General features: G+C 34.9%; 1 protein-coding gene and 2 non-coding genes across 3 annotated transcripts in view; 1 reads left to right on the top strand and 2 right to left on the bottom strand.

The window, feature by feature from the left end:
* Positions 1 to 3609: 3609 nt before the first annotated feature.
* The window catches only part of LOC140449022 (atrial natriuretic peptide receptor 1), a 270323-nt gene continuing 248003 nt past the window's right edge, over positions 3610 to 25929 (top strand). The window contains exon 1 of the mRNA XM_072542164.1: positions 3610 to 3863. Within this exon, the coding sequence (XP_072398265.1) occupies positions 3610 to 3863 (254 nt within the window). The remainder of the gene's footprint in view (positions 3864 to 25929) is intronic.
* TRNAC-GCA (transfer RNA cysteine (anticodon GCA)) lies at positions 13252 to 13323 on the bottom strand. Its single transcript has one exon. It is a non-coding gene; the product is annotated as a tRNA-Cys (tRNA).
* Positions 17486 to 17557, bottom strand: TRNAC-GCA (transfer RNA cysteine (anticodon GCA)). The gene has a single exon. It is a non-coding gene; the product is annotated as a tRNA-Cys (tRNA).

Here is a 25929-nt window from a genome sequence, read left to right as displayed (position 1 = left end):
GAGATCCAGTTATACAGAAAATCCGAAAATGGAAAGAGGAAAACCGTCGACCACCTTGGCAGGAAATATCAAACCTATGCTCAGTAGTTAAGACGTATTGGGCCCAGTGGGACTCATTTATCATCGAAGATGGCTTGCTTAAACGAGTCCTGGAAAATGATGACGGTTCAGAGAAGAGAAGACAGTTGGTGATCCCAAAGAGCAGGATAGCCGAAGTACTTCGTCAGTTACACGACAGTCCATCGGGAGGGCATTTTGGTGTAAGGAAAACCCTTCAGCGAATTCGGGAACGGTTTTATTGGATGAACAGTTCCGACGATGTAAAAGACTGGTGTAAGAAATGTACTATTTGTGCCACGAGTAACGGGCCTTACCGAAAAAGGAGAGCTCCTATGAGACAATATAATGTTGGAAGCCCGTTTGAAAGAATAGCTTTGGACATCGCTGGGCCATTTCCAGAAAGTGAAAATGGAGGCAAGTACATGCTGGTAGTAATGGATTACTTCACTAAGTGGGTCGAGATTTACGCACTTCCAGACCAGAAGGCCGCCACCGTTGCAGATAAGTTGATCCAAGAATATATCAGCCGATTTGGAGTGCCTTTGGAGATCCATAGTGACCAAGGCAGGAACTTCGAAAGCGATCTATTCCAAGGAATATGTGATAGACTAGGCATGAAGAAAACAAGAACTACAGCATATCATCCGCAATCTGATGGTATGGTAGAACGGATGAATAGGACAGTTGGCAAATATTTGACAAAGATGGTGTCCGATCATCAGCGAGACTGGGACCAATACCTTCCGTTCTTCACAATGGCCTACAGATCTGCTGTTAACGAATCAACAGGCCAGACACCAGCGAAAGTCCTATTCGGACGCGAAATGCGACTACCTTGTGATCTAGAGTTTGGGTGTCGACCTGGAGAAGATGTAGCAGGTGAAGATTATGTGATCGAATTACGAAGAAGAATGGACGATGTACATGAGTTGGTCCGTTCCCACCTTCAGATCGCTAGCGACCGAATGAAGAAACGGTACGATACACAAGCCGAAAAGGGTTGCTTTAAGAAGAACGACAAAGTATGGCTGTATAATCCCAAGAAGCGAAAAGGTTGTTCTCCCAAATTGCAGCAGTTTTGGGAAGGTCCATACCTCATTATGGAGAAGATCAACGATGTCATCTACCGAATAAGCAAGATTCCGAAGGGAAAGCCGATGATAGTACACCATAACCGGCTGGCGTCTTTCGAAGGTGACCACGACGTAGATGAAGAAGTGGAAGTAAACCAAGTCCACGATGTGTCTGACCTCACGTTTGAGGAATTCATGGGTGCCTATGGAGGTACCGGTAAAGCGAGACATGGTGTTACCACTGAAGAAAAGCAAGATCTACTAGCGCTCCCCGATGACTACTCGCTGGCCCTCACCATCCCGGCCAGTATCAAAGACGCACCAGGGTTGGCATCCGTCTTTCGAAGGAAGTTTGGTCGAGTTGCAGAACTTCAATGCCAGGTGCCAGCTCCCGGTAAAACCTTGAAACTCCAAGATGCATCACGTTACCTTTTCTACCTGGTAACAAAAGACACTGCCCGTGACCAACCTACCTACCGAGATGTATGGGAAGCCTTACTTCAATTGAGAGAGCACGTACTAGAGTCCGACGTGCAAAAGTTAGCCATGCCAAAGTTGGAGTGCCGCCAATTAGATTGGAGGGTTATCCGAAATATGGTGGAGGAGATCTTCAAAGACACCGAAGTCCAGGTGTTAGTCTGTTGCAATCCGCATAGTTACTGGTGCGGAGAGAAAACCGTCCCTTGTCATTTTTATACAACTGGAAGTTGTAAAAGAGGGTCCAGTTGCCGATACCAGCATACAGTTCCGGTTCCAGTCCCGACAAGGTTCCAGGAGGAACCATCTTTTAAGAGGGGGGCAATGTTACGATAAAAATCCTGGCCTAAAAAATAACTGTAAAATATATGATGACTAATATTCTGTTTTGTTGTAGAAATTTCGCCGGAGGTTCTAGATTCAAATTATGGTGAATTCTCCAACTAGATGCTTCTCGATTTTTCGATGCAAGACAATGCGATCTTTCGATGCTGTTCTAGTATATCAGGATTTCGTATATAAATACAACATTTTTATATGGAGGGCCAGTTAATTCTCAACACCCGCGCTCGCGAATTTGTTACGTACGGATATAATAAATTATTGTCAGATAAGTTAATATAAATAAAGAAATAAATTAAATCCGTAAGTGTTATAAATATTGAACCTTTTAATAAATTCACAACAGTAGCAACAGAGATAAAATGCCTGCGTAGATGCTGCAGAGTAACAAGAATGGATAGAAGAAGTAATGACGAAATAAAGCAAAGAACTTCAATAGAAACAGACATACTAACATCCATAGAACAAAAAAGACTAAAGTGGTATGGACCTGTAAGAAGAACTAGTGACAGCAGATGGATAAAGAGAATAAGCGAATGGAGCCCCATAGAAAGGAGGAAAAGAGGACGACGCCGAAAATCCTGGAGGAAGGAAGTAGATGACGCCAAGAGTACGAGAGGCCTAAACGATGGAGAATGGGACAACAGAGAGAGATGGAAACGGTTGAGCGAGGGAAGGCAGTGAATACTGTAGAATCCCTGAATATATATATGTACTTCACCCATTCTCCTTTTATTTGTTTTTGTTAATGTTCTGTTGTCGTCACTTATTAGTATATTGTTAGTTCTCTGGTTTCGTATTCCTACTATTTATTTTTTTTTGTAGATTATTTTTTCGATATGCCTTTTCCGCAAAAACTTTAATGTTGTACGTATCACTCTCATCCAATTTTCTTATGCTGTAATTATTTTCGTTTTTATGTATCTCTTTGTATTTCTCGTTGTTTTTGTATTTTCTTTTTTCATTAATTAGATCGAATATCTCTCTGTTGCTACAAGTGATTTCTGCCGTTTTTTCTGTTTTTTTAAGTTTTGTTTTATAGATTTCTGCAATATTATTTTTAGGTCGTTTCATACTTTTACCAGATCTTCTGTTCCTATACCTTTAGCAATTCTTTTTATTCTTTTATAATTTTCATTCAGTTCTTTTTGTATCTTCTTTTGTGTATCGTTTTCTTTAAGTAATTTCATGTCTATTCATTGCTTTTGTTTTCTTTTGAACTTTTTTCAAAGCTTGCTTAAACTTGACTACTAGTAAGTTATGATCAGAGGGAACATAGGCGGGTTAAGTTTTGTCACACTCTATACTGTTTTTAAATCTGTGGTTTATTATGACGTAATCAATATGATTTCTTATACAGTTTTCAGAATTGTCTTTGGGGATTTCCAAGTAGCCTATGGGCTGGTTATTTGAACCATGTGGTCATAATAGCTAGAACTGCAGAAGTTAGTCGCCTGTCTCATTTCGTTTTCCTAGCCCATATTCACCAATAATATCCTCGATTCTTCTTTGCCCACTTTCGCATTATAATCTCCCATTATTATTCTTGCATATAAAAATGAAGAGTAGATACTTCATTTATTTAACAGACATATATTTATACATTTTAAAGCACTCTAATTATAGTTTTTATTTTAATAATACTCTTTATTGCAGAATGCAACTGGTGAAAATATCAATAAGTACCTTCACCGTATATTTTTGTATATACTTCCATGGCGCTAATTTGGCACCTGTCCGTGTAGATGGCAACAACTTCCGATATTACAACATAGGAGTCCTTATGGCATCTCAATTAAATTATCCTTTTGATTTGGAAAGGTGCGGTCCGGCTATTGATATGGCTTTGGAGGAAATAAATGAAAAATTCTTAGTCCAGCACAGAATCAAACTCACGAAGGTTCAAAGCAGGTAAGAAAATTATATGCCAGTGACTGAAATTATCAGATATTGTTACATTATTGTTAGCTAAACTGCTTTGTAACATTTACAGAACGTAGCAGATTATATTAGTATAGTAGAACTACTGTAGCATAATCTAAGCCACAGATTTTTTGGGAGGAATTTTTCCAATATTTTCCTCAAGATTAGTTAGATTTATTTAGATGTCCATTCCATTCTCTTTGGAATATAATTTTCCTACTCCGAAATGATCTAATTATCATTCTACCAAGCAGTCCAACTAAGACCATTTTAATAAATAGTCTAGCTTATCTTCTCATTGTAAAACCATTTTTATGGGTGTCATAATACTAGGGAGGTCCGATAAGTACTTAGCCTATAGAAGAAAAACGAAAATTTTGGAGAAGTGAAGATTTATTCCTTAACATAGTCTCCTTTTAGCTCGATACACTTAGGTAACCTAGCGATGCTCCAACCTCTTTAACCCGTTTGAAAAATAGGCTTGTGGCGACGATGATCTCCTCATTCGACTTAAATTTCTGCCTGAACAGTACCCTTTTCAAGTTTGAAAACAAAGAGTGATTGTTCGCCCTGTATTTCGACTTTGCAAACAACTTTACGCATTGTAGCCTTAACCAATCTTATCAGTTTATCGGGGATGTGGAATTCATCCATGGCTTCATACAATTTATTTCTTAGGACACTATCATAGGCAGATTTAAAATCTACGAAAAGATGATATGTGTCGATATTGAATTCATTGGTTTTTTCCAGTATTTGCCTTAGCACAAAGATCTGGCCTGTTGTTGATGGACCGGACCTAAAACTACTTTGCTATTCGCCAAGAAGCTCCTCGAATATGCACTCAGGCGACCATATAAAATACTCGAAAATATTTTGTGGAGGGTTATTCCCCTATAGTTTCTACATTCCAATTGATCACCCTTTTTGTGTAACGGGCAAACGATCCCATTACACCACTCTTCCGGAATTTGTTCCTCATTCCAGGCTCTCAGTATGATTATATATATATATATATATATATATATATATATATATATATATATATATATATACATATATATTTGTCAAAGTAGCACCTCCACATTTAATAAGTTCCACGGGTATACTTCCTAATTTTTTAAAAATTATCGTTTATATAAACCTAATTTAAACAAACATCACAAAAAAACATCTAATTTTTGCTGCACAAACTGCAATCGTTCTGAAATATAGATTTTATAGATATGCATGAAATACAAGAATTGTGTTGGTGTACTCTCCTCCAATTCTTTTTTTTATTTTATATATACTTTCGAGACAAATTATCTGGCCCGAAGTATGTCTACCAATAACAATAACTCTATACTGTATTTCTCAAATTTGCGATGTATTGGATTATCGCTAGACACTCGATATCCAATAATCCACTCAATATAAAACAAGTAATTTCTAAATTAAATTAAAAATCTTTAAGAATCTTTTTTACAGTATTGATAAGAAGCTATTTACAGTAAATCATTTTGATTATAGTTCATATACCATGCACATTTTACGCGGAAATGTTTGTTTGCCTAAAATATTTACCTTTTTTGCTCAATAATAAAGACAGTTCCATGTTAACAAGGTTATGAAAACATTTAGATTTTTAAAACATATTTTTATTTTATATTTACCTGCCAAATATTTGTTGTACCCAGATGGTACCATAATAAGTTTGTCATAGTAGTACTTGTGATTAGATAGAGTTTATGTTTGTATAAAAATGTTTCGTCTTGTAATACATATAATGATTGGACAGGATCACCATATAATATAGGTTACGTCTCTTATTACTTCCATCTATATTTATGGTTAACACTTTTACATACTAATCGTTAATTTAAAATAGTACATAAATGAAGTCGAAGAGAACTATATCTCGACATTGATGTTATCGGCCCTACTTATTACACCCATTTAATATTCCAACTCTACGACCCAATTCTAAAACTTAACTCAACTTAAATTAACTCAAATGTTCTCAGTTCATTGTTTTCCGTTTTTATATTCGTCCTTACATTTCGGCGTGATCAATCAATATTGTATGTGTGTAAGCAAGGCTACGATTGGAGTACTTGCAACTATGCAAAACTGCGGTGTTTGTTAAAGTTATGTATTAACTAAATTAGATCCAGTTAGGGCGTCCCCGATTCTTGATTAAAAAGAATTTAAATTACACAATAAGAGATGTAAAAATATGACTATCATTATTTAAGAATTTTAATATAATCACATTTGTGTATTGACAGCGAAAAATGCGAAAGATATTTTAGATCTAAATTAAGTAATATTTAATTTGTATACTTATTTTAACGCTGAACAAGCCAAGCCAATGGAGGCCCTTTGCGACCAGTTCACTCAGTACATAAAGGTTTGTGTAAAGCACTATGTATAAGTGAAACAAAACCCAAGTCAGTTTTGAAAAACTGAAAAAGTGTAAATAGTGAAGTAGTTAGCGGTCGCACAATATAAACCTAGACCACATCCTAAGACTAAAGATCTTCCTGAGGGTTATAAGTTTGAAATTCGAGACATTATATATAATATGCGTAAACCGAAAGAACATGTTTCTATAGAGACGTTGTTAAAAAAATTAAAAGACAGAAATACATTTCCAAGATAAGTCTCTGAAGAGTTTTCAAACAGATTGGCTTTAGGTTCAAAGTGAAAGACAACAGAAAAGCCTTGTCTGAAAAAGTTTTAATAGTGTCATTTACAAAAGAATCGTGTTTTTAAGAAAATATAGTAATTTAAAAAAAATACGCTTTATTTGTTTATTTAGACGAAACGTGAATTTTTGCTTAAGGTGAAATAATTCGGATTTGGCAGGACGAGAGTATAAAATACATAAAACATACCGGTACTGAGGGAAGGACACAATATAGTGCACACGATTGGAAACATGTTTTTATTGATACCCAGAGCGGATCTTGAGTTCTCGTTAAAATCAAAATTGGCTGATTATCACAATAACATGAATACGGAGATGTTTATAAAATTGCTACAAAATAAACTGCTTTCAAGTTTACATGAACCATTTGTTATAATTTTGGATAATGCCCCATACCATTCGGAAATTTTAAATAAGAGCCAATAAATTCTTGGACAGTAAATAAAATAAAAGAATGGTTGATCAATGAAAATATTTTATTTCCTCAGGATTAGTTTCAGTCGGAATTACTAAAGTTAGCCAAAGGAATGAAAAATAAAAAATTTATAGTAGACAAGATTATATACAGTTTTACTCCTCTCCATACTCCCTTACTATTGTAAATTAAAACCCATTGAACATATTTGGGAAACATGCAAAACTTATTACAATAACTATATTGGGCCTAACGGTTATAGTGACGCAGGAGTTTTGGAAACATGGCAAGAAGCATTAAATACTACTACTTCTGTAATTTGGGAAAAAAGTGTCTGAAAGTGTAAAAAGTTAATAGAAGACTATTGGACACGTAAAAATCGCATCGACTCGATTAATTCTTATTCTTTTGGTGCATATCCTCTGTGGATGTTGGCAATAACTTTGGTCCATACAACTTTGTTGACAGCTGCTCTAAATAGATGAATGGTAGTCATTCCTGCCCACTGTCTGATGTTCTTCAACCACGATGTCCTTCTGCGCCCTTGAGATCTTTTGCCTTCTATTTTGCCTTGTAAGATTAGTTGAAATAGTTAATACTTCTCATTGCACATCACATGCCCTAAGTATTTCATCTTTCTGATTTTCAAGACACGCATAATTTCCAGATCTTTATTCATACGTTGGATCACGGTGTTTTTTGTAACATGATGGATATAGGAAATTCTGAGCAAGCGGCGGTAGCCCCAACATTTCGAAGGCTTCTAATCGTTTGGATGTTGCCTCCGTCAAGGTCCAGGCTTTGACTCCATATATAAGGGTAGAAAATACATATCATCTCAAGACTCGTATTCTTCAGGTGCATATTACATAAAATCTTACTGAGACGATTGAAGACAGCTCTCGCCTTTTCTATACGACATCTTATTTCCTGTGAGTGGTTCCAGTCCTTATTTAGGCTGCATCCAAGGTATGTAATATTGTCGATTACTTTCAAGAGTTCATTATTAGCTGTGAATTGGTGCTGTTTTACGTCGTTTTTACTTACTACAAGAATTTTGGTCTTCTTACAGTTTAATTTCCGCATTATCAGCAATCAAAACCGTGACGTCCGCATATCTTAAATTGTTTATGATTTCACCATTGATTTTTATACCTTCTCTTAAACTATCAATAGCTTCCCGGTACAGCATTTCCAAGTAAGTATTGAAGTCGGTGATAAAATGCGGCCCTGACATACTCCCCGTTTTATCGTGAATTCTTGTGAAGTTTCGTTGTCTACTCGTACAGTTGCCCGTTGCTGTAAGTATAAATTTTTAATTAGGCGTAAATCTTTGTCATCAATGTTAGATTCTTTCAGTATCTGAAATAATTTTTGATGTTTTACCTTGTCAAATGCTTTTTCAAAGTCTATAAAGCATGCGTAGACTTCGCAATTTACATCTCGAGCTCTTTGTTTCAATCCTTGTATGGAAAATAGGGCCTCTGGCGTTCCCAGTCTGTTTTAAACCCAAACTGAACACTGCTAATGTTTTCTTAAAGTTTTCTATATAGGCGAGCGTGAATAACAGAAAGAAGGATTTTGTGTGCATAGCTCATAAAGCTTATAATTCTGTAATTAGAGCATCTGGTGGCATTTGCCTTTTTGGAGAAAGGGGTGAAAGTGGAAACTAGCCAATCTGTAGGAAATTCTGCAGTTTCATAGATTTTGTTCAGTAGACTCGTTAGGAGTTTGAGTTGGTTGTTTTCAAATAGTTTAAATATTTCAGCTTGTATGTTATCAGGTCCAGGTGCTTTATTGGTTTTTAGTCTTTTTATTGCATATGTTACTTAACTGAGCATTATTTCTGGCCCTGAACATCCAGAAACACTGACTTCTGTCTCTTGCTCTTCTTTGAATAATTCTTCCATGTATTGCCTCCATCTCTCAAGTATTCTCTTATTTTCGTAGAGCAGATTGTTGTGCTTGTCTAGTATTATGTTATGACTTCGTGATCCGTTTCCTCCCGTTAGGTTTTTGTTCTTTTTATGTAGGTTAAAAGTTTTATGCTTGTGTTCTAGGCATTCTACTATTATAGCCACCTTGTTTTTGTTTCTTGTTGTAGTATCTCCACAGTAGTATATTGTGTGGTTTTCTATTTCGCACTGGCCTAAATTGGGCCATCTAACTTCACTGCATCCAAGTATGTCAATGTTGAGTCTTCGCATTTCTTTAATTACGTTATTCACTTTTCCGGCCTGGAATAAACTTCGTACATTCCATGTACCAATCTTCTTATCATGCTTAAATCTAAATATTTGTGCAACCGGGGGATCCTTAGCACCCTCTTCCCACTTAAAGGGTGCCCGGGACTAAGGGCCGTTTCTATATTGACTTGATCCATTGTGATTATACTAGGGAAAGTTAATTGGAGTGGTTTTCCGTTGCCTTCTTTCGTGTGAGGTTTACTTCTTGGGAATGGATATGTGAGAGGATTTATTTGTTTTTGGTAGGGATCTTGGGACATGACTTCCCCCAGCACGGGTTAGGGGATAGCCATGGTTCGCGTGGGCAGGGTTGCATACCTGAAGTAGATCTATCTCATACCGGAATAGTACAATAGTATTTACCCGCTATCACTTCGATTAATCGATTAATCCAGCCATCATTTAAAATCCAAATGGAGCTACACACGACAGCGATTATGAGTATGGGTCTAATTCTTGATTACATTGTATGGTAATATGTTTTTATTTTCCCATTAAGAAAAATTTTGAGTGTTGTTATTATTTTATTAGTAAATACTTACCACTACAATTTAGAAACAATGAAATTTTAATTTTATTCTATTTTTGCACTATCAGTTGTATATTTCTCTAAATGAATGTACATTTGTCATTGTAAATGTAATTTGCTATTAAATTTCTCAGAACAGCGAACCGTATAAGTCAATGGATATCAACCATAATCTAAAAGCCGCGAATTCGTGAAATATACTCTAAGAAACGAGAGGATTAATTAAAAAAGCTTGGATGGAATAATAATGTAAAAGTTTATAGAAATGTCTAAAATATTTCATCCACTTTGTAGACTTTGTCCATATTAAATAGAATCTACAAACATCGTTACAACAGTAGGCTGTCTGATGAAAATTAATATATGTAATTACTTTAACGCGACCCTAAACGTTATTTTCTGGTGAGGAATATATTAGTCACCCTTAAGGCCGATCTATACATATCCGTGCCGTGTCCGTTCCGTGTCAGTGCCGATTCCGGGTATTTTTAATGTCATATTTACATAAAACCGCGTTGTAGCAGTGTACATACCGGCCCAATAGAGAAAAAAACGTTATTACAAATTTCTATTTAAAAGAGAGTTAAAAATATGGCGGCTTAGATAGAAGATCTCGTCCGGTTGGCATTATTACTTGATGAAGAGGAAGAGCAAGAGCAGAAATGGCGGAAACAAAGAAGATGGAGTGTGCATTATATGTGAAAGCAGACAAACCAAAGGAGAATTCAAAATATACAGAGAATTATTGGATGACGAAACAAAATTTCAGGAATATTTTAGAATTTCGCAGTACTCTCTTTTCTTTTCCTTTTTTCTTTAATACATTTAAAAAACCAAAACATACTAACCGCACAACATGTCCTGTTTGTCTGTTTACGAGTACTCGCGTTCACAAAACAATCAAATCGTGTTTATACACGTCCGTGCGTGACATTTCCATGCATTACCAGTTCCGAAAACAAAAATATCGTTTGCGATTACTTTCAGGCCGGGCATGGACGGGTTCCGTCCGGAAAACGCCAATGTATAAATATACTCATAAGAGTACATTATTGTTTTATTTTGCCGGGCACTGTCATAACACGGAACGGACACGGCACGGATATGTATAATGGTCGATTTAGAAATATCCGTACCATTCCGTTCCGTGTCAGTGGCGAATCCGGTTATTTCTAATGTTATATTTACATACAACCACGTTGTAGCTGTGTATTTAGCAGGCCGAATAGAGAGGAAAACGTTATTCCATATTTCTGTGTAAAAGAGAGTTGAAAATATGACAGCTTGGATAGAAGATCTCACCGTGTTGGCATTATTACTCGATAAAGAAAAAGAGCAAGAGCAGAAAAGGCGGAAACAAAGAAGACGGAGTGTGCATCATATGTGAAAAACAGACAAACCGAAGCTACAAAAATAAGCTAATTGCACACAAATCGATTTTGGACGGTCGATTTTATACCGGCCGTCCAAATTCCACTAGTGAACCATATGTGAGAACGGGACATTGCACACAGGCCGCCCGCTGATCGGCGTCGGTAAAATGCCGGTGAGCGGCCGTCCACTGCCAGTGTATCGCCGGATGACCGAGACGTATTGGTCTACGTGACTAAATACAGTATTGCACACACATCGATTTTTTATCGGCCAATTCCAGTCGACTGATCGGTGAAATTTAAGGTACTACATTTTAATTTTAGTTTTGGTAGTGCTTGGTATATAATTACGATTCCAATGGGTGATTAAGGGTGACGCCCTTAAAAACGATTTTGAGATTATGGAGGATAAAGAAAAAAATACATTTGGTAAGCAGTTTCTTGTATGTCATGTTTTATTCGTCCTAATCTCTTGTTTACAATGCATGGCTTATTAAATGTAATAAATAATAATAGAATATTAAACAAGAAGCTGAAAGTATACCTTACTATCTCAACAAAATGAAATTTATCACACCTTTTCATTATTCATATCTTACTCATTACATTAATATTAATACATAATATTTACGAACAAGCCGAAATGATAGTGACGTTGGGTAATGGAATCGAAACAAGACCAGTAAAAATCAACCGAGGCATAGGACAAGGAGACACAATATCACCAAAATTATTTACAGCTGTCCTAGAAGATATCTTTAAGTCAATAGACTCGGAAAATAGGGGAATCCCTATTAACGGTACTTGAACCATCTTACATGGTTGAGGAATATATTAGTCACCCTTAAGGTCGATTTATACATATCCGTGCCATGTCCGTTCCGTGTCAGTACCGATTCCGGGTATTTTTATTGTTATATTTACATACAACCGAGCTGTAGCAGTGTACGTACCGGGTCGAATAGAGAGAAAAATTACAAATTTCTTTTTAAAAGAGAGTTAAAAATATGGCGGCTTAGATAGAAGATCTCACCGGGTTGGCATTATTACTTGATGAAGAGGAGAAGCAAGAGCAGAAATGGCGAAAACAAAGAAGATGGAGTGTGCATCATATGTGAAAGCAGACAAACCAAAGGAGAATTCAAAATATACAGAGAATTATTGGATGATGAAACAAAATTTCAGGAATATTTTAGAATTTGTATCATTTCCATGCATCACCATTGCCGAAAACAAAAATATCGTTTGCGATTACTTTCAGGCCGGGCATGGACGGGTTCCTTCCGGAAAACGCCAATGTATAAATATACTCATAAGAGTACATTATTGTTTTTTTTTTGTGTATAAATATATGTATAAAGATATGTATAAATCGACCCTAAATCGACCTTTAGTGATTAAACTCCATTAATTATTCTGTTATCTGACTTCTTCTAACTTGTCCAAATGGTTGTTTTAAATAAAACTCATCTTAAAATCTCTGTAGGTTATTCCCAGCAATGTCAAAAATCAGAACTCCTATTATACGATATACTCTCTTTCTTGTCGCTATAATTTAATAACGTGTAGTAAGTGAATTGCGAACTCATCCGTGACAGTCAAGGATTACACTGGGAAATTCAGGACGTTTCACCCCATTTATCTTCTTGATGTTTTGCTAAAATCATTTCTGTTGTCAGGACAGGCGCTAGTTCAAATATTCACAATAAAAATTGCATTTTAATGAATGAGTTCCCGAGTCTTTTCTTCTTTAATTATGTTTCTTTATTGCTTCATAAAATTTAAAATTTATTTAATACAGGAAAATATATTTAACAAAGAAACATGGTAAATAGTTTTATTCGTACTTTTTCTGGACTGGTTATCTTTCAATTTAGATTCTCCAGTTTGTCTTATTTATTATTATCATATAAAGGCAGATCCATTAAAAAGTAATATATATTTGTATTTGTAAAGTTTGTCTTATATTAAAAACATAATTTACAATAATATTATTCAGAAATAAGTCGTACGGGAAAATGCCCACTCTCTCTAGGAGAAAAATGCACTCATTCCAGGTAATTTATTGTATCGATTGTATATTTATGTGTATTTATTTATTCAATATTATTGCAAAATAATAGGGGACACCCGGGTTTGAACCGGGGACCTCTCGATCTGCAGTCGAATGCTCTACCACTGAGCTATATCCCCAACATTTATTTATTATAAAAATTATTTTGTCAAAAAAATTTAGGTTAGTATAAACAAGAAAATAAAAACTAATACTCGTGCGCCATCATAATATTATAAAGCATACGAAATAAGTTGGAAATTTACTCCCACAACAGCAAATGACAGAAAGTGGCTACTGCTCCGATCACGGATTATATTTTCAAATTTGAGGTTATGAAATAAATAGAATGTAAAATGTTAGTTTTGTTTTAAAATTTTTGTACAGAATTACAGCTACAGTCGAAGTAGTTTAATGAATTCTTTTAATATCATTAGTGATTAATAAATAAATAAATAACTTTACAACAAAAAAAGATAATTTAATATAATTTAAGAGTATTCACGCAAAAGTTGATAAGTCCAATTTAACCAATTTTGAGAAACTAGTTTTAGTTTCTAATGAGAAACTAGTTGTTATTGTCTCTTTGAAGCAACTGAATTTTTTATGCGGATAAATAACTTTACAATGTTCATTACTTTAGGTACTTAGTTCATATAATAATTAGCGGTAAATTAACAGCCCTAAAAAACTATGTTACCTTTTGCAATTGACAACTTTTGCTTAAATCTTATGGACTTATTAAGTTTTGTTTGAATAGGTAACATAAATATTGAGTTTTGATTGATTTTATTTTAATTTTCGTGACTATGATCGTTAACAACATATATGTCTTAAAGAATTAGAAAAAAACAAAAAGTATTACAAACAATCAGGATCTTCGTCAAGACATGAACAATGTTATTCAAGTTTCCACTTACAGTTTTCATAACACTTTGTATCATGGGATTTTCTGAACAAATTTTTGTACCATGCTAAATCAGTATCTGCATCCCAATTTTCGCCATATTCTGCCTCCAATAAGGATAACAATTTTTTTAGAGGTTAATAGGCGAGCAATTTTTAATTCTGGAAGAATAATAACGTTAAATATCTTTGTTTCTTTCTTGCACAAATTATAGACATATAGATTCTCCTCTATGTCAAGATCTATTCTATAATTCTAATGTCCTCGTACCGGGATCTTTATTTTCTAGTCTGGAGTACTCTTCTCTATTGTTATTCTTTTCATGTCACTTATTCCTGTCACTTTTTTAAAGGATTTTTCTAGACTTTTAATATCCATAAGTTTCCAATCTTTCCCCAAAACATAGACTTTTCCCACTTCTTTATAAATTTTATGGTATTGTTCTTTTGTCTTGATAAATGGCTCCTTCCTTAATAACTTCTAGACCCTTACAAATGACCTGTCGGCTGGAATCAAGGTATGTCATCTTAGAGGAAATACTATATTAACCATAGTTATAGATGTGGTAGTATTGGCTATCCAATATATTAGCATATGGATAACGTGTTTTTTTTATTTTGTCTACCACGTCCATCACAAAATAAAGTAATTGGATTTATCTCCTGTAAGATTTCCAGATAGTTTAGAAAATGTAACAGTGCAAATGCTACTTCTACGCAGCCTCTTCCGGCTTGATCTTCTGTCCATGAAAAAAATTTTGCGACACCTTGGTGTACTGGTATAATCCCCAAAGTTATAATAACTTATTTGCTATAAGTAGAAAGCCTCCAAAACAGCTGTTTTGGGCAAGGGTTGTTGTAGATCGAAGCAGTAAGCCAAACAATTTTCGGGTTTTTCCTTCATTAACTTGTAGAACTGGCTAGCTCGCAGTTTATGAATTCTTTTCTCAGTCTGCAGTGCAATTTTTAGCAGGATTTGTTTCTCTTTATAAGAGTATTCTTACGTCTTTCACATAAGCTGCATATATTAGCTGACGGAGATTTAAACCCAGTTGAACTCTTTTACAAAAATTCTTTGAAATGTTGAAAATGAGACAATTTTAATTTTGGCAGCTGAGCGGTATAGACAAAAAAAATAATGACTTTCGGTACCTTTCAATCCTTTTAAAAAATTCCGTCCTTTTCCTCTGCTTGAAGTTAACTTATGTGATATATTATCTCCCCCTTCTTTCCTGAGGTACATCGCCTCCTTCTAAGATTTTAGAAATTCTAATACCTTCAGCTCTTGAAAGCTTATATGCCAAAAGAAAAAATCGGGAACATACTGTTTTGTGAGTGTTTTTATAAGGTATCTAAAAATAAAATCCCTTACTTTTAGTTGCTAAAAAAATTATTATTTTCCAACTTACTATGTAACTAATAGAGATTTGCCTAGACTTTTCCCACCTCGTTTTCTAGACGGTTCTCCAACCTACAAATCAGCCTTGTTCTATTTTAGTATTTCCATAATACAATTTTTTCCTCCATTGATGTATATCTTCAAGTGTCAACTCATTACACTGATAAATTTTCTCCTTACTATGGTTGTATTTAATTAGGTCATCGAATATTGGAATCCGATATGTAAAACAACAATATAAAGCTTCATCTAGGTCTCTGGTATTAAATTAGTATTCAGCTATGATTTTTATTGAATGATTCGGTCCCATTGGGATTGTAAGATAAGAGCGCTTGCGCCATAACTGACGTAATAAAATTAATTTATAACTTCAACGGGAAAACGTTTAATAAGAATAAAGTACATTAATAATTACCTTGTTCCCGTTTGCGCTTAGTAATTTTTTTCCCTTTTTTTCGGGAACCAGCACTGCTTTCCCCCACTAAAACGAAGTCTTCATCATAACCATTCATAACTACACAACACACATATATAATTTTGAACCTCAAAACTTCGTGCACCATCTCTATCTTACACCAAATACTACCAAAAACCAAAACGAATATACCGAATATAATATAATAAAATCAAAAACTAATAACGAAATACTGTAGTGATGTATTTCTTCTTAATGACATAGGTTCAGCTACTTGATAACAGGGGGCAAACATTGCCAAAACAATAAAAATATATTACAGTGATCCCCGAAGTGTACTATCAACTTTATAACTGAATCATGATAGCACCCATAAGATATTACTAGGAATTATCGCGTTTTGTTTGAACTTACCTATATAATTATTGAAATATTTACTTTTGCTTGATCATGACCACTTTCGTATTTACTTTGCACTGGATTTATGAACTTTGATAAAAAGCTGACTAAGCTTTTGTTACGATAAATATCATGGCCTAAAATAACTGTAAATATTATGACTAATTCTGTTTTGTTGTAGAAATTTCGGCGAAGGATCTAGATGAATCATCCGATTCAGGTAGGCCGAAATAAGACCGGCCTGAGCTTCTAGGGAGATCGCCGCCGTTCTCGAATAACAGGAATTCATATATAATAACGGAACTTTAATTGAAGGGGATCAGTTGATTTTGAAGACGCGCTCGCGATTTAAATGTTACGTTCGCCTATATAAATTATGTATAATTCGTTAAATAAGTTAATATAAATTATTGTGCTTTTTAATGAATTAAGATAAGAACAATATAATAAATTATTAAAGACATTATAAATTGAATAAAGACATAAATAAATTTCATTTCACTTTGATGAAAATATCGATAGATATTTGCTTTTAGAATCTGAATCCATACCTAACCCAAAAATTGCAAAGTTGGACTCATCCACTTTTGCGTGAATGCTTTTCAATTACAATGTTGATGTAGAAGAAGTAACAGTAAAATTATTTAAAGAATGAAACATTATTTAGCTCAAATAATATTGTTGCAAGATAATATTGATTCAATAGTGAGGTTGGTTGCCATCTAAGTTTACATCTAAATTCTCTTTCGAAAACCACCTAGTTGCACTTCTGGTTTTAACAACTTTTGTAGTTATCCCACATATCGTTAACATCCATTAGATTTTACATACATTTCCATACCCCTTTAAAGATCACAATTACTGATTGTATCGCCGAATAGTTTCGATGTCGACTGATAGTAGGTACGACAATATTGACACATGTCACAAATTCTGGCCCCATCCTCTCTCTCCAAAATGATACCCAGAAGAGAGCAATTGAACTTCTGGAGTCCTTTTTAATAAGCATCCCCTATGACGTTGACAACCTAGTCAATTATTTTAATTAAACTCCGTAAGTTGCAAATTTTTTACATTAAATAATTATCTGTATAAGTTTTTTCTTGACCCTTGTGATTAATTTTGTAAGTTTAATAATTATTTATGTATGTCACGGTATAAGTCAAAATTGTTGCAAAAGTAAAGGGGACACCCGGGTTTGAACCGGGGACCTCTCGATCTGCAGTCGAATGCTCTACCACTGAGCTATATCCCCAATGTTTCTTAATTATAAAAATTATTTTGTCATAAGATTATGGCATTATAAGCAAACAATAAGAGCCAGTGATAATGTAAGTAGGAATATTATTACTGAATATACACTGTGTGTCAGCCAAATGGAATAAATTAGCTCATAAATAAATGAGGGAGTATTTGAAAAAACGGTCGAACACCTCGATTATTATTTATAGTTGCGCTTTGTTTTTCACGAAAACTTTTTATACGGGGTGTATCAGATAACGGTGGCCAATACCAACTTGCTTATTTTAAATAGAACACCCTGTATATTAATTAATTTTTAGATTCCTTAGATCATTTTAGACATTTTTTGAATACAATGTTCTATACCTATCTTTGACTGTTTCGGAAATATTAAGTAAAATGCAAAAATTCACATTTAGAAAAGAAAGTTATCTATTTGCCGAAAGTCGCTATAACGTATTCAAAAACTTCTGCATAATACAAATCTAAACAATAATGTCAATGTAGGAGATGTTCAAAATGCTCCCTACGAACGTCTTGGCAACACCCTAACTGTGAATAGAAATTTCTTCTAACGTTACTCAACATCTCAGACGTGATCGATCTAATCGCAAGCGTTATTCGTCTTCGTAAATCAGCTAAGTCAGTGGGTTTAGTTTTGTATACAATACTTTTCACATATCCTCATAAGAAAAAGTCTAATGGCGTCAAATCGGGGGATCGTGGTGGCCATTCCATCGCTCCTCGCCTCCCTATCCACCGATTTGGAAATATTTGGTTGAGGTACTGCCGGACATGGATTTGGTAGTGGGGTGGTGTTTATTGAAACCATATCGTATTCGTTGGAACTTGTGGGTTTCCTGGATCAGGAATAATTGTCGCCATTCAAATTGCCATCTATGAAAAAGGGACCTCTGATTTGATCTTCAATAATTCCTGAACATACGTTAACCTTCTCAGGGTACTGAATATTGCCCTCTCTCATCCGGTGAGGATTTTCCCTGGACCAATGGTGGCAGTTTTGTCGATTAGCATGACCGTGAAGAGTAAAGATGCACTCATCAGAAAACAAAACTTGTTCTAATTGGATCACATTGCTGTCTAACATTGACATCATTTGTTCACAAAATACGTTCTCCTGTCAAAATCATCTTCCATGAGCTTCTGAGTGTGTATAATTTTATAGGGATGCATTTTGTTTTCTTGTAATATTCGAATAACAGATGAGTAGCTAATATCGAGTACTGGGGCTGCATTTCGAACAGATGTATGTGGGTGTTCCACAAACTCAGGCATATGCCAATTTGGTATACCTTACTGATTGCATTGGCAGCTTCTTTTTTTTAACCTTCCTACCATGGCCCAGCTCGTGAAATTGCTTCTCTATTTTACTAATTGTCCTTTGAGATATGGGCGGCATATCAGAAAATGCTTCGTGAAATAAACGAGCTACTTCCATTTACGTCCGTGTCTTATCTCCATAGCCAATAATCTGCATAATTGTATGTTTTTTTAACATATCAAAAAAAGAAATGCTTAAATAGTTTTTTCTTACTTTATCATTACCAAGACCTAAATGGGCAAGAAGTATTAAGACAGTGGTAGCGACTTTCGACAAATAAATAATTTTCTTTTCTAAATGTGAATTTTTGCATTTTACTTAATATTTCCAAAACAGTCAAAGATACGTATAGGACAATTTATTTAAAAAATGTCTAAAATGATATAATTAATCTAAAAATTAATTAATATACAGGGTGTTCTATTTAAAATAAGCAAGTTGCTATTGGCTACCGTTATCTGATACACCCCGTATTCATCATCCAGCCTCAAGAGTCCACTGCTGAACATAGGCCTCTTCCTCATGTTTCCAACCCCGTCTATCTTGCGCCGCTCTTATCCAGTTTTTATTGAGTCTTCTTAAATCGTCAGTCCATCTTGTAGGTGGTCGAGCGACGCTTCTCTTGTCTTCCCTTGGCCTCCATTCCAATAACCTCTTTGTCCATCGGCCATCTGTCATTCTGGCTATGTGTCCTGCCCATCTCCATTTTAGTCTATCTTCTCGATGATGTCAGTCACTCCGGTTCTTCTCCTGATGTCTTCGTTGGTTATTCTGTCTCGCAGAGTTATTCCTAACATGGACCGCTCCATTCTTCTCTGCGTGACTCTCAGTTTGGTAGCTGCTGCTTTTGTTAAGGTAAGTGTTTCTGCTCAGTACGTCAAGACTGGGAGGACGCACTGGTCAAATACCTTTCTCTTTAGGCATGTGGGCAGCTCACTTTTAAAAGTTTATCTCAGTTTTCCAAATGCTGCCCACCCAAGGCCGATTCTTCTCTTTATACACCCCGTATAAAGAGTTTTTATGGAAAGAGATGTGCAACTATATATTAATTGATATGTTCGACCGTTTTTTAGAATACTCCCTCATTTATTTATTAGCTAATTTATTCCATTTGGCTGACACCAGTATATATCAAAGTTGATTATCTACAACAATGGTTAACGAGGAACGACATACACAAAGTGACTGGTTGTAGATAATTAACTGATTTTTAAATCCATGAATAAATACATATATGTATCATGGTGTAAATAATGCCTAAAACGGCATTATAATGAAATCTACAGAAGACAGCATAATGGCGGCACCACACTTCGCTATGTGTTATTTGATTTGTTATGCGGCTTCGCTATGTGTTAAGATATGATAAACAGCAAGACAACCACCGGTGCGAGCGAAGTGTGGGTAGTCGACACATACATTCGGCGTGCATTCGGCTTAAGGTCGTGGCATATTATCGTGCACGTTACGTTTCCAGCACATAGAGTTTAGTTTCCGAAAAATATAATTTAAATGGTTTTAAATATGAACAACGCACACTGTCGGGAACATAGCGTTTCAGACACTTAACGTTTCCGCTCAGTATATTTGAAAACAATATTTTACTGATGCCGACGGCTAGTTAACGAGTCGTAACCGGTTTGTAAGAATAACGTTAATTAGATGTCCGTCGTTTTCCCCTAGTTGTTTATTTAGGTCTTTGTTTGATTCTGATACAGAGTGTTTAAAAAATTAATTTTCGAGACTATTTTGTCATTTATGCATGTGTTTTTATTGCTTTGTGACAATTAACCACGGAAGTGATAAACAATTAGGACTTTTGTACGGAAGTGATACCTCTTCCTTTTAAAAATACTTTTTGGTTTGATATGTATGGCTTCGTTAAATGTAATATTTTGTTTTTTAACTGAAGGTGAAATTAAATTTAAAACATATTTAAACTGAATCCTATTCATTCTAAAATAATTGTTAAACCTATTAATTATTATTAAATTCCTAATTGTTTATCACTTCCGTGATTAATTGTCGCAATAAAAACACATGCATAAATGACAAAATAGCCTCGAAAATTATTTTTTTAAATACTCTGTATCAAAATCAAACAAAGACCTTGTTGTGTATTTGGTATTTCTTACTTAAATAAGGTAATAATTAATAATACAACGTGGTTTTATATCATTAACCTTTATTGCCCAATAACTGACTAACTTCATTCCCTTGTGTCCGTGAGCGGTGTTGCCTACCTGTGTTGCCAAGTATATAACACCTCCTCTCTTGACCAAAATTCATAAATACAGATTGAAATAAAGATGTACTTACAAATTCATCCTCTGAACAGGTTTACATACTCTACTTGAACGTCTTAACACTGGTTCAGCTTCAGTGTGAGCCTCAGGTACTGTTGGCTCTATTGTATCATTTAGAAGTTCTTGTACATTTGTAGGTGGTGAAACGGAATTGGGTTCAGGGACAGATACCTCCCTTGGAACTATACTATGTGTAACTGTATCAGGAATGAAACAAGTTGGGTTATATTCTATAGGTGTATCCTGCCCAATTACTCTCATTTGGTCAATATGACGTCTCCACGTCCTACCATCATCTAACTCAACTAAATAATGTAATAATCCTAACCTTAGTATAACCTTGCCAAATTGCCATTTGGCATTAAAGTAATCTCGCACTGAGACTCTGGTATTTATAGCAACATTTCTAAGACTCTGGTCTGTGTAAGCATTTTTGTCATGAGTAAAAGGTTTAAGTAAATCTAATCTATTTCTAATCTGCCTTCCTAGCATACGTTCAGACGGGCTTTTGCCAGTTACTGTGTGAGGTGTTCTACGATACTGCATTAGTAACTTGCACAATTCAAGTTTTCTGTCTTTCTCTTCACTGTGCATGGCTCGCAGACAATTTTTTTAGTGTTTGGACATATCTCTCCCCCTGGCCATTCGTGGCTGGGTGATAGGGTGCAGTAAATTTATGTGTGATACCATTATTCTTCATAAATTCTCTAAATTCATGAGAATCAAATTGTCTACCATTATCAGTAACAAATACTGTGGGTATTCCGAAAGTAGTGAAGATTTTTCTACAAATTTCGATTGTAGTTTTTGTAGTAGTGTCTTTCGTGAAATGTATTTCAGGCCACTTACTAAAAGAATCGACTAAAATGAAGTAATAGCCTCCGTTTAAAGGTCCAGCATAGTCAGCATGTACTCTTTCAAAGCAAAATTTAGGTATTTCCCAGATGTGGGAATTGTCCTTAACAGGATTGTTTTTGTGCTTGTTGCAATGAAAACAATTTTTACATAAAGATTAAATATCCTTGTCTATGAAAGGCCACCAGCAGTAACTCCGGGCTAAAGACTTCATTCTCACCATACCAAAATGCGCAGTGTGTAATTCCTGCAGAATTTTATTTCTTAATTTCATAGGTATTAAAACTCGTTGTCCTCTCATTATGACTCCAGACTGTAGTGAAAACTCTGATTGATCTACGTTAAATCTGAATTGTTTTTCAACAACCTCACCAGTTTGTAAACCTAATAGTAACTTTTGTAAAGTAGCATCATTTTTGGTATGAAAAGATAAACTGTTAACATCTGTAGGTAAATTTTCAATCTGATTAAGTTCGAATATGTCTGGTTCATCATGAGTATAATTTTGTTCATTTTTAATAGGTAAACGTGAAAGAGCATCTGCATTAAAATGAGAATCTGTATTTTTGTATCGAATATCATACTTTAGACCTTGTAAGAAAATTGCATAATGCTGCATTCTTGTAGCACTTAAAACTGGTAGACTTTTATCTGGTGCAAAAATCTGAACTAAAGGTTTATGATCAGTGTATAAAATAAAATTTCTAGCATATAGGTAATTGAAGAACTTTGTCACACCAAAAATAATGCTGTATGCCTCTTTATCTATTTGAGAGTACTTTTGCTGTGTAAGGGTTAACATTTCAGAAGCAAATTGTATCGGTCTTTCTGTACCGTCTGGAAAAATATGGGACAGTACTGCACCAACACCATAAGGGGATGCATCAGTTGCAAGGACTAATGGCAAATTTGGGTCGTAGTGACACAAAACATTTTTAGAAGAAATAAGCCTTTTGGCTTTATCAAATGCCATTTGACACTCTCGGGACCATTCAAATTCAACATGATTTTTAAGTAGATTTGTTAAAGGTTTTAATATTGTAGAGGTATGTTGTAAAAAACGTCTGTAATAATTAACTAACCCACAAAAACTTCGGACTTGAGTTTTATTTTCTGGTATTGGAGCATTTACAATTGCATCTACTTTATCTGAGCTACTAGTAATACCAAATTTATTTATTTTGTATCCGCAGTATTCAATTTCGTCTTTTAAAAATTCACTTTTGTCTAAGTTTATATGTAAATTATGTTCAGATAATTTTTGTAACACTTGTTCAAGTCTTTGTAAATGTATATCAGTATTTCGGGCAGTAATTCTTATATCATCTAGGAACACAGAAACACCATCGATTCCTTGTAACATTTGTTCCATTAAACGTTGCCATTTGGCAGGAGCACTTGCAATACCGAACATTAAACGGTTTGGGCGGTACAGACCTTTGTGAGTATTAAGTGTAAGTAAATGTTTCATTTCACTTTTTATAGGTAAATGCAAATAAGCTTTTTTTAATGTCTATTTTTGAATACTTATCGCCCCCTGCTAACTGAGATAGAAGATCATCAGGGGTAGGTAAAGGATATTCGTCCACTTCAATACAGGGATTTAAAGTAATTTTAAAATCCCCATAAATGCGTATGTCCCCATTGTGTTTGACAACTGGGACAATTGGGGTTGCCCAATCTGAAAACTCTACTTTTTGTAAAACACCCTGACCAACTAACGACTCTAACTCAGCTTCCACTTTAGGACGTAATGCAAAAGCAACTAGGCGAGCCTTATGAAACCTTGCTATACTACCAGGTTTTAAATGAATTTCAGCTTCTAAACCTATAATTTCACCAATTGACTTTTCAAACAAATGTTTGTATTTATCTAATAAACTTGAGACTTTAGAGTTCTCATGTGATATTGTATTTACCTCATGTAGTTTAATTCCAAGGGCACGTATCCATTCTCTTCCAACTAGTGATTGACCCTCACCATCCACCACGTACAACTTTAACATTTGCCTTATTCCCTGGTGCTCAACCTCCACTGGAGTTAACCCTAAAACATTTAAATGATTTTTACAGTATGTAGTTAATTTTACATCAGATTTCTGTAATTGTAGTGTAGAAAAATATGTGTCAAATACATTTTTGTTTACAATGGTAACAGCAGCACCTGAATCAATTTCATATTTTAAAATATTGTTGTTTACTCTTAAGTTTATAAAAAATTTGTCTTTTGAATTTACAGTACTAATCTTAAAAATTTCTTGAACTGAGCAAACTGAAGTTACTTGGTTAGACCTAACATTTTTTGATTTTAAACAAACTTTTTGAATGTGTCCAACTTTTTTACAAAAATTACAAGTTAAATGTTTTTTTGAACAAGAATTTGCTAAATGTGAAGGATCTCCACATCTATAACATACATTACTATTTGTGTTTGAAGAATTTGCAGCAGAGTTATTCTGAAATTGCATGCTATTATTATTTGCACTCCTTGCTTTTGTATTTAATATATTGACACTAGAATTATTATAATTTTGATTATGAAAAAATTGGTTACTGTCCTTTTCTGTTGCCTCCATGCTTGTGGCAATCTCAACGGCTCTATCTAGGTCCAGTCCTTTTGATTCTAGAAGTCTAGCTTGTATTCTTTTCGATCGTAGGCCAAAAACAAATTGGTTTCTTATAGCACTTTTAAGATATGTAGAGAAATTGCAGTTAATTGACAACTTTTGTAGTGAATGAAGGTATTCTTGTATTGTTTCTCCTTCGGCTTGCCTTTTTGATTGGAATCTGAAGATTTCTGCAATTTCCAGGGGTGCAGGGTTGTAAAAATTATCCATTAAATTGACAATGTCGTCGTATGACTTGTCTTCCGGGGCTTCTGGGGCTAACTTGTCGCATAGGGTGTCGTAGGCCTCAGAAACCATGTAGTGTAGTAGATAAGGTAATCTCATTTCGTCTGGAATTTTAAATACCTTGTAAGCACCTTCCAGCCTCTTTACCCAGCTGGACCATTTGGTGGCAGACTGGTTGAAAGATTCAACGGAAAATTGAAATGTAGATACTTGTGTAGACATAATTGGGGATGTAGTATAATAATAATGTAAATAACTGTACTTGAAGTTGAAGTAGCAATGGTAGTAGTCGTAATAATCTCTGTAGTAGTTGTTATTACCATCATATGTATCCCATCCTCGTCGCCAATTGTTGTGTATTTGGTATTTCTTACTTAAATAAGGTAATAATTAATAATACAACGTGGTTTTATATCATTAACCTTCATTGCCCAATAACTGACTAACTTCATTCCCTTGTGTCCGTGAGCGGTGTTGCCTACCTGTGTTGCCAAGTATATAACAGACCTAAATAAACAACTAGGGGAAAACGACGGACATCTAATTAACGTTATCCTTACAAACCGGTTACGACTCGTTACCTAGCCGTCGGCATCAGTAAAATATTGTTTTCGAATATACTGAACGGAAACGTTAAGTGTCTGAAACGCTATGTTCCCGACAGTGTGCGTTGTTCATATTTAAAACCATTTAAATTATATTTTTCGGAAATGCTATGTGCTGGAAACGCAACATGCACGATAATATGCCACGACCTTTATTCGTGTCCTTTGAAGTGAGTCAAAAAACCGACAAGTAGACAGAGAGGCGTATTTGCTATTGGGCTATTTGCTTTATTGGGCTATTAGCTTTAAAAAAAATTCAGTTACTAAAAAGTATTAAAAGTTAAAAATATAATATTTTATTTTTTGAGCAGTAGTAATTTGAAGGTGTGGTGTTGAAGTTGTGCGAGAACATTAAAAAAGTAACACAATCCCACAATTCAATCCTGTATGTCCAGATGGCCCGTATGATTGGATTATATGGGCTT

Source organism: Diabrotica undecimpunctata, chromosome 8 (genome assembly GCF_040954645.1).
Source record: "Diabrotica undecimpunctata isolate CICGRU chromosome 8, icDiaUnde3, whole genome shotgun sequence".
Lineage (NCBI taxonomy): Eukaryota > Metazoa > Arthropoda > Insecta > Coleoptera > Chrysomelidae > Diabrotica > Diabrotica undecimpunctata.
This window is presented reverse-complemented; position numbering and strand designations above follow the sequence as displayed.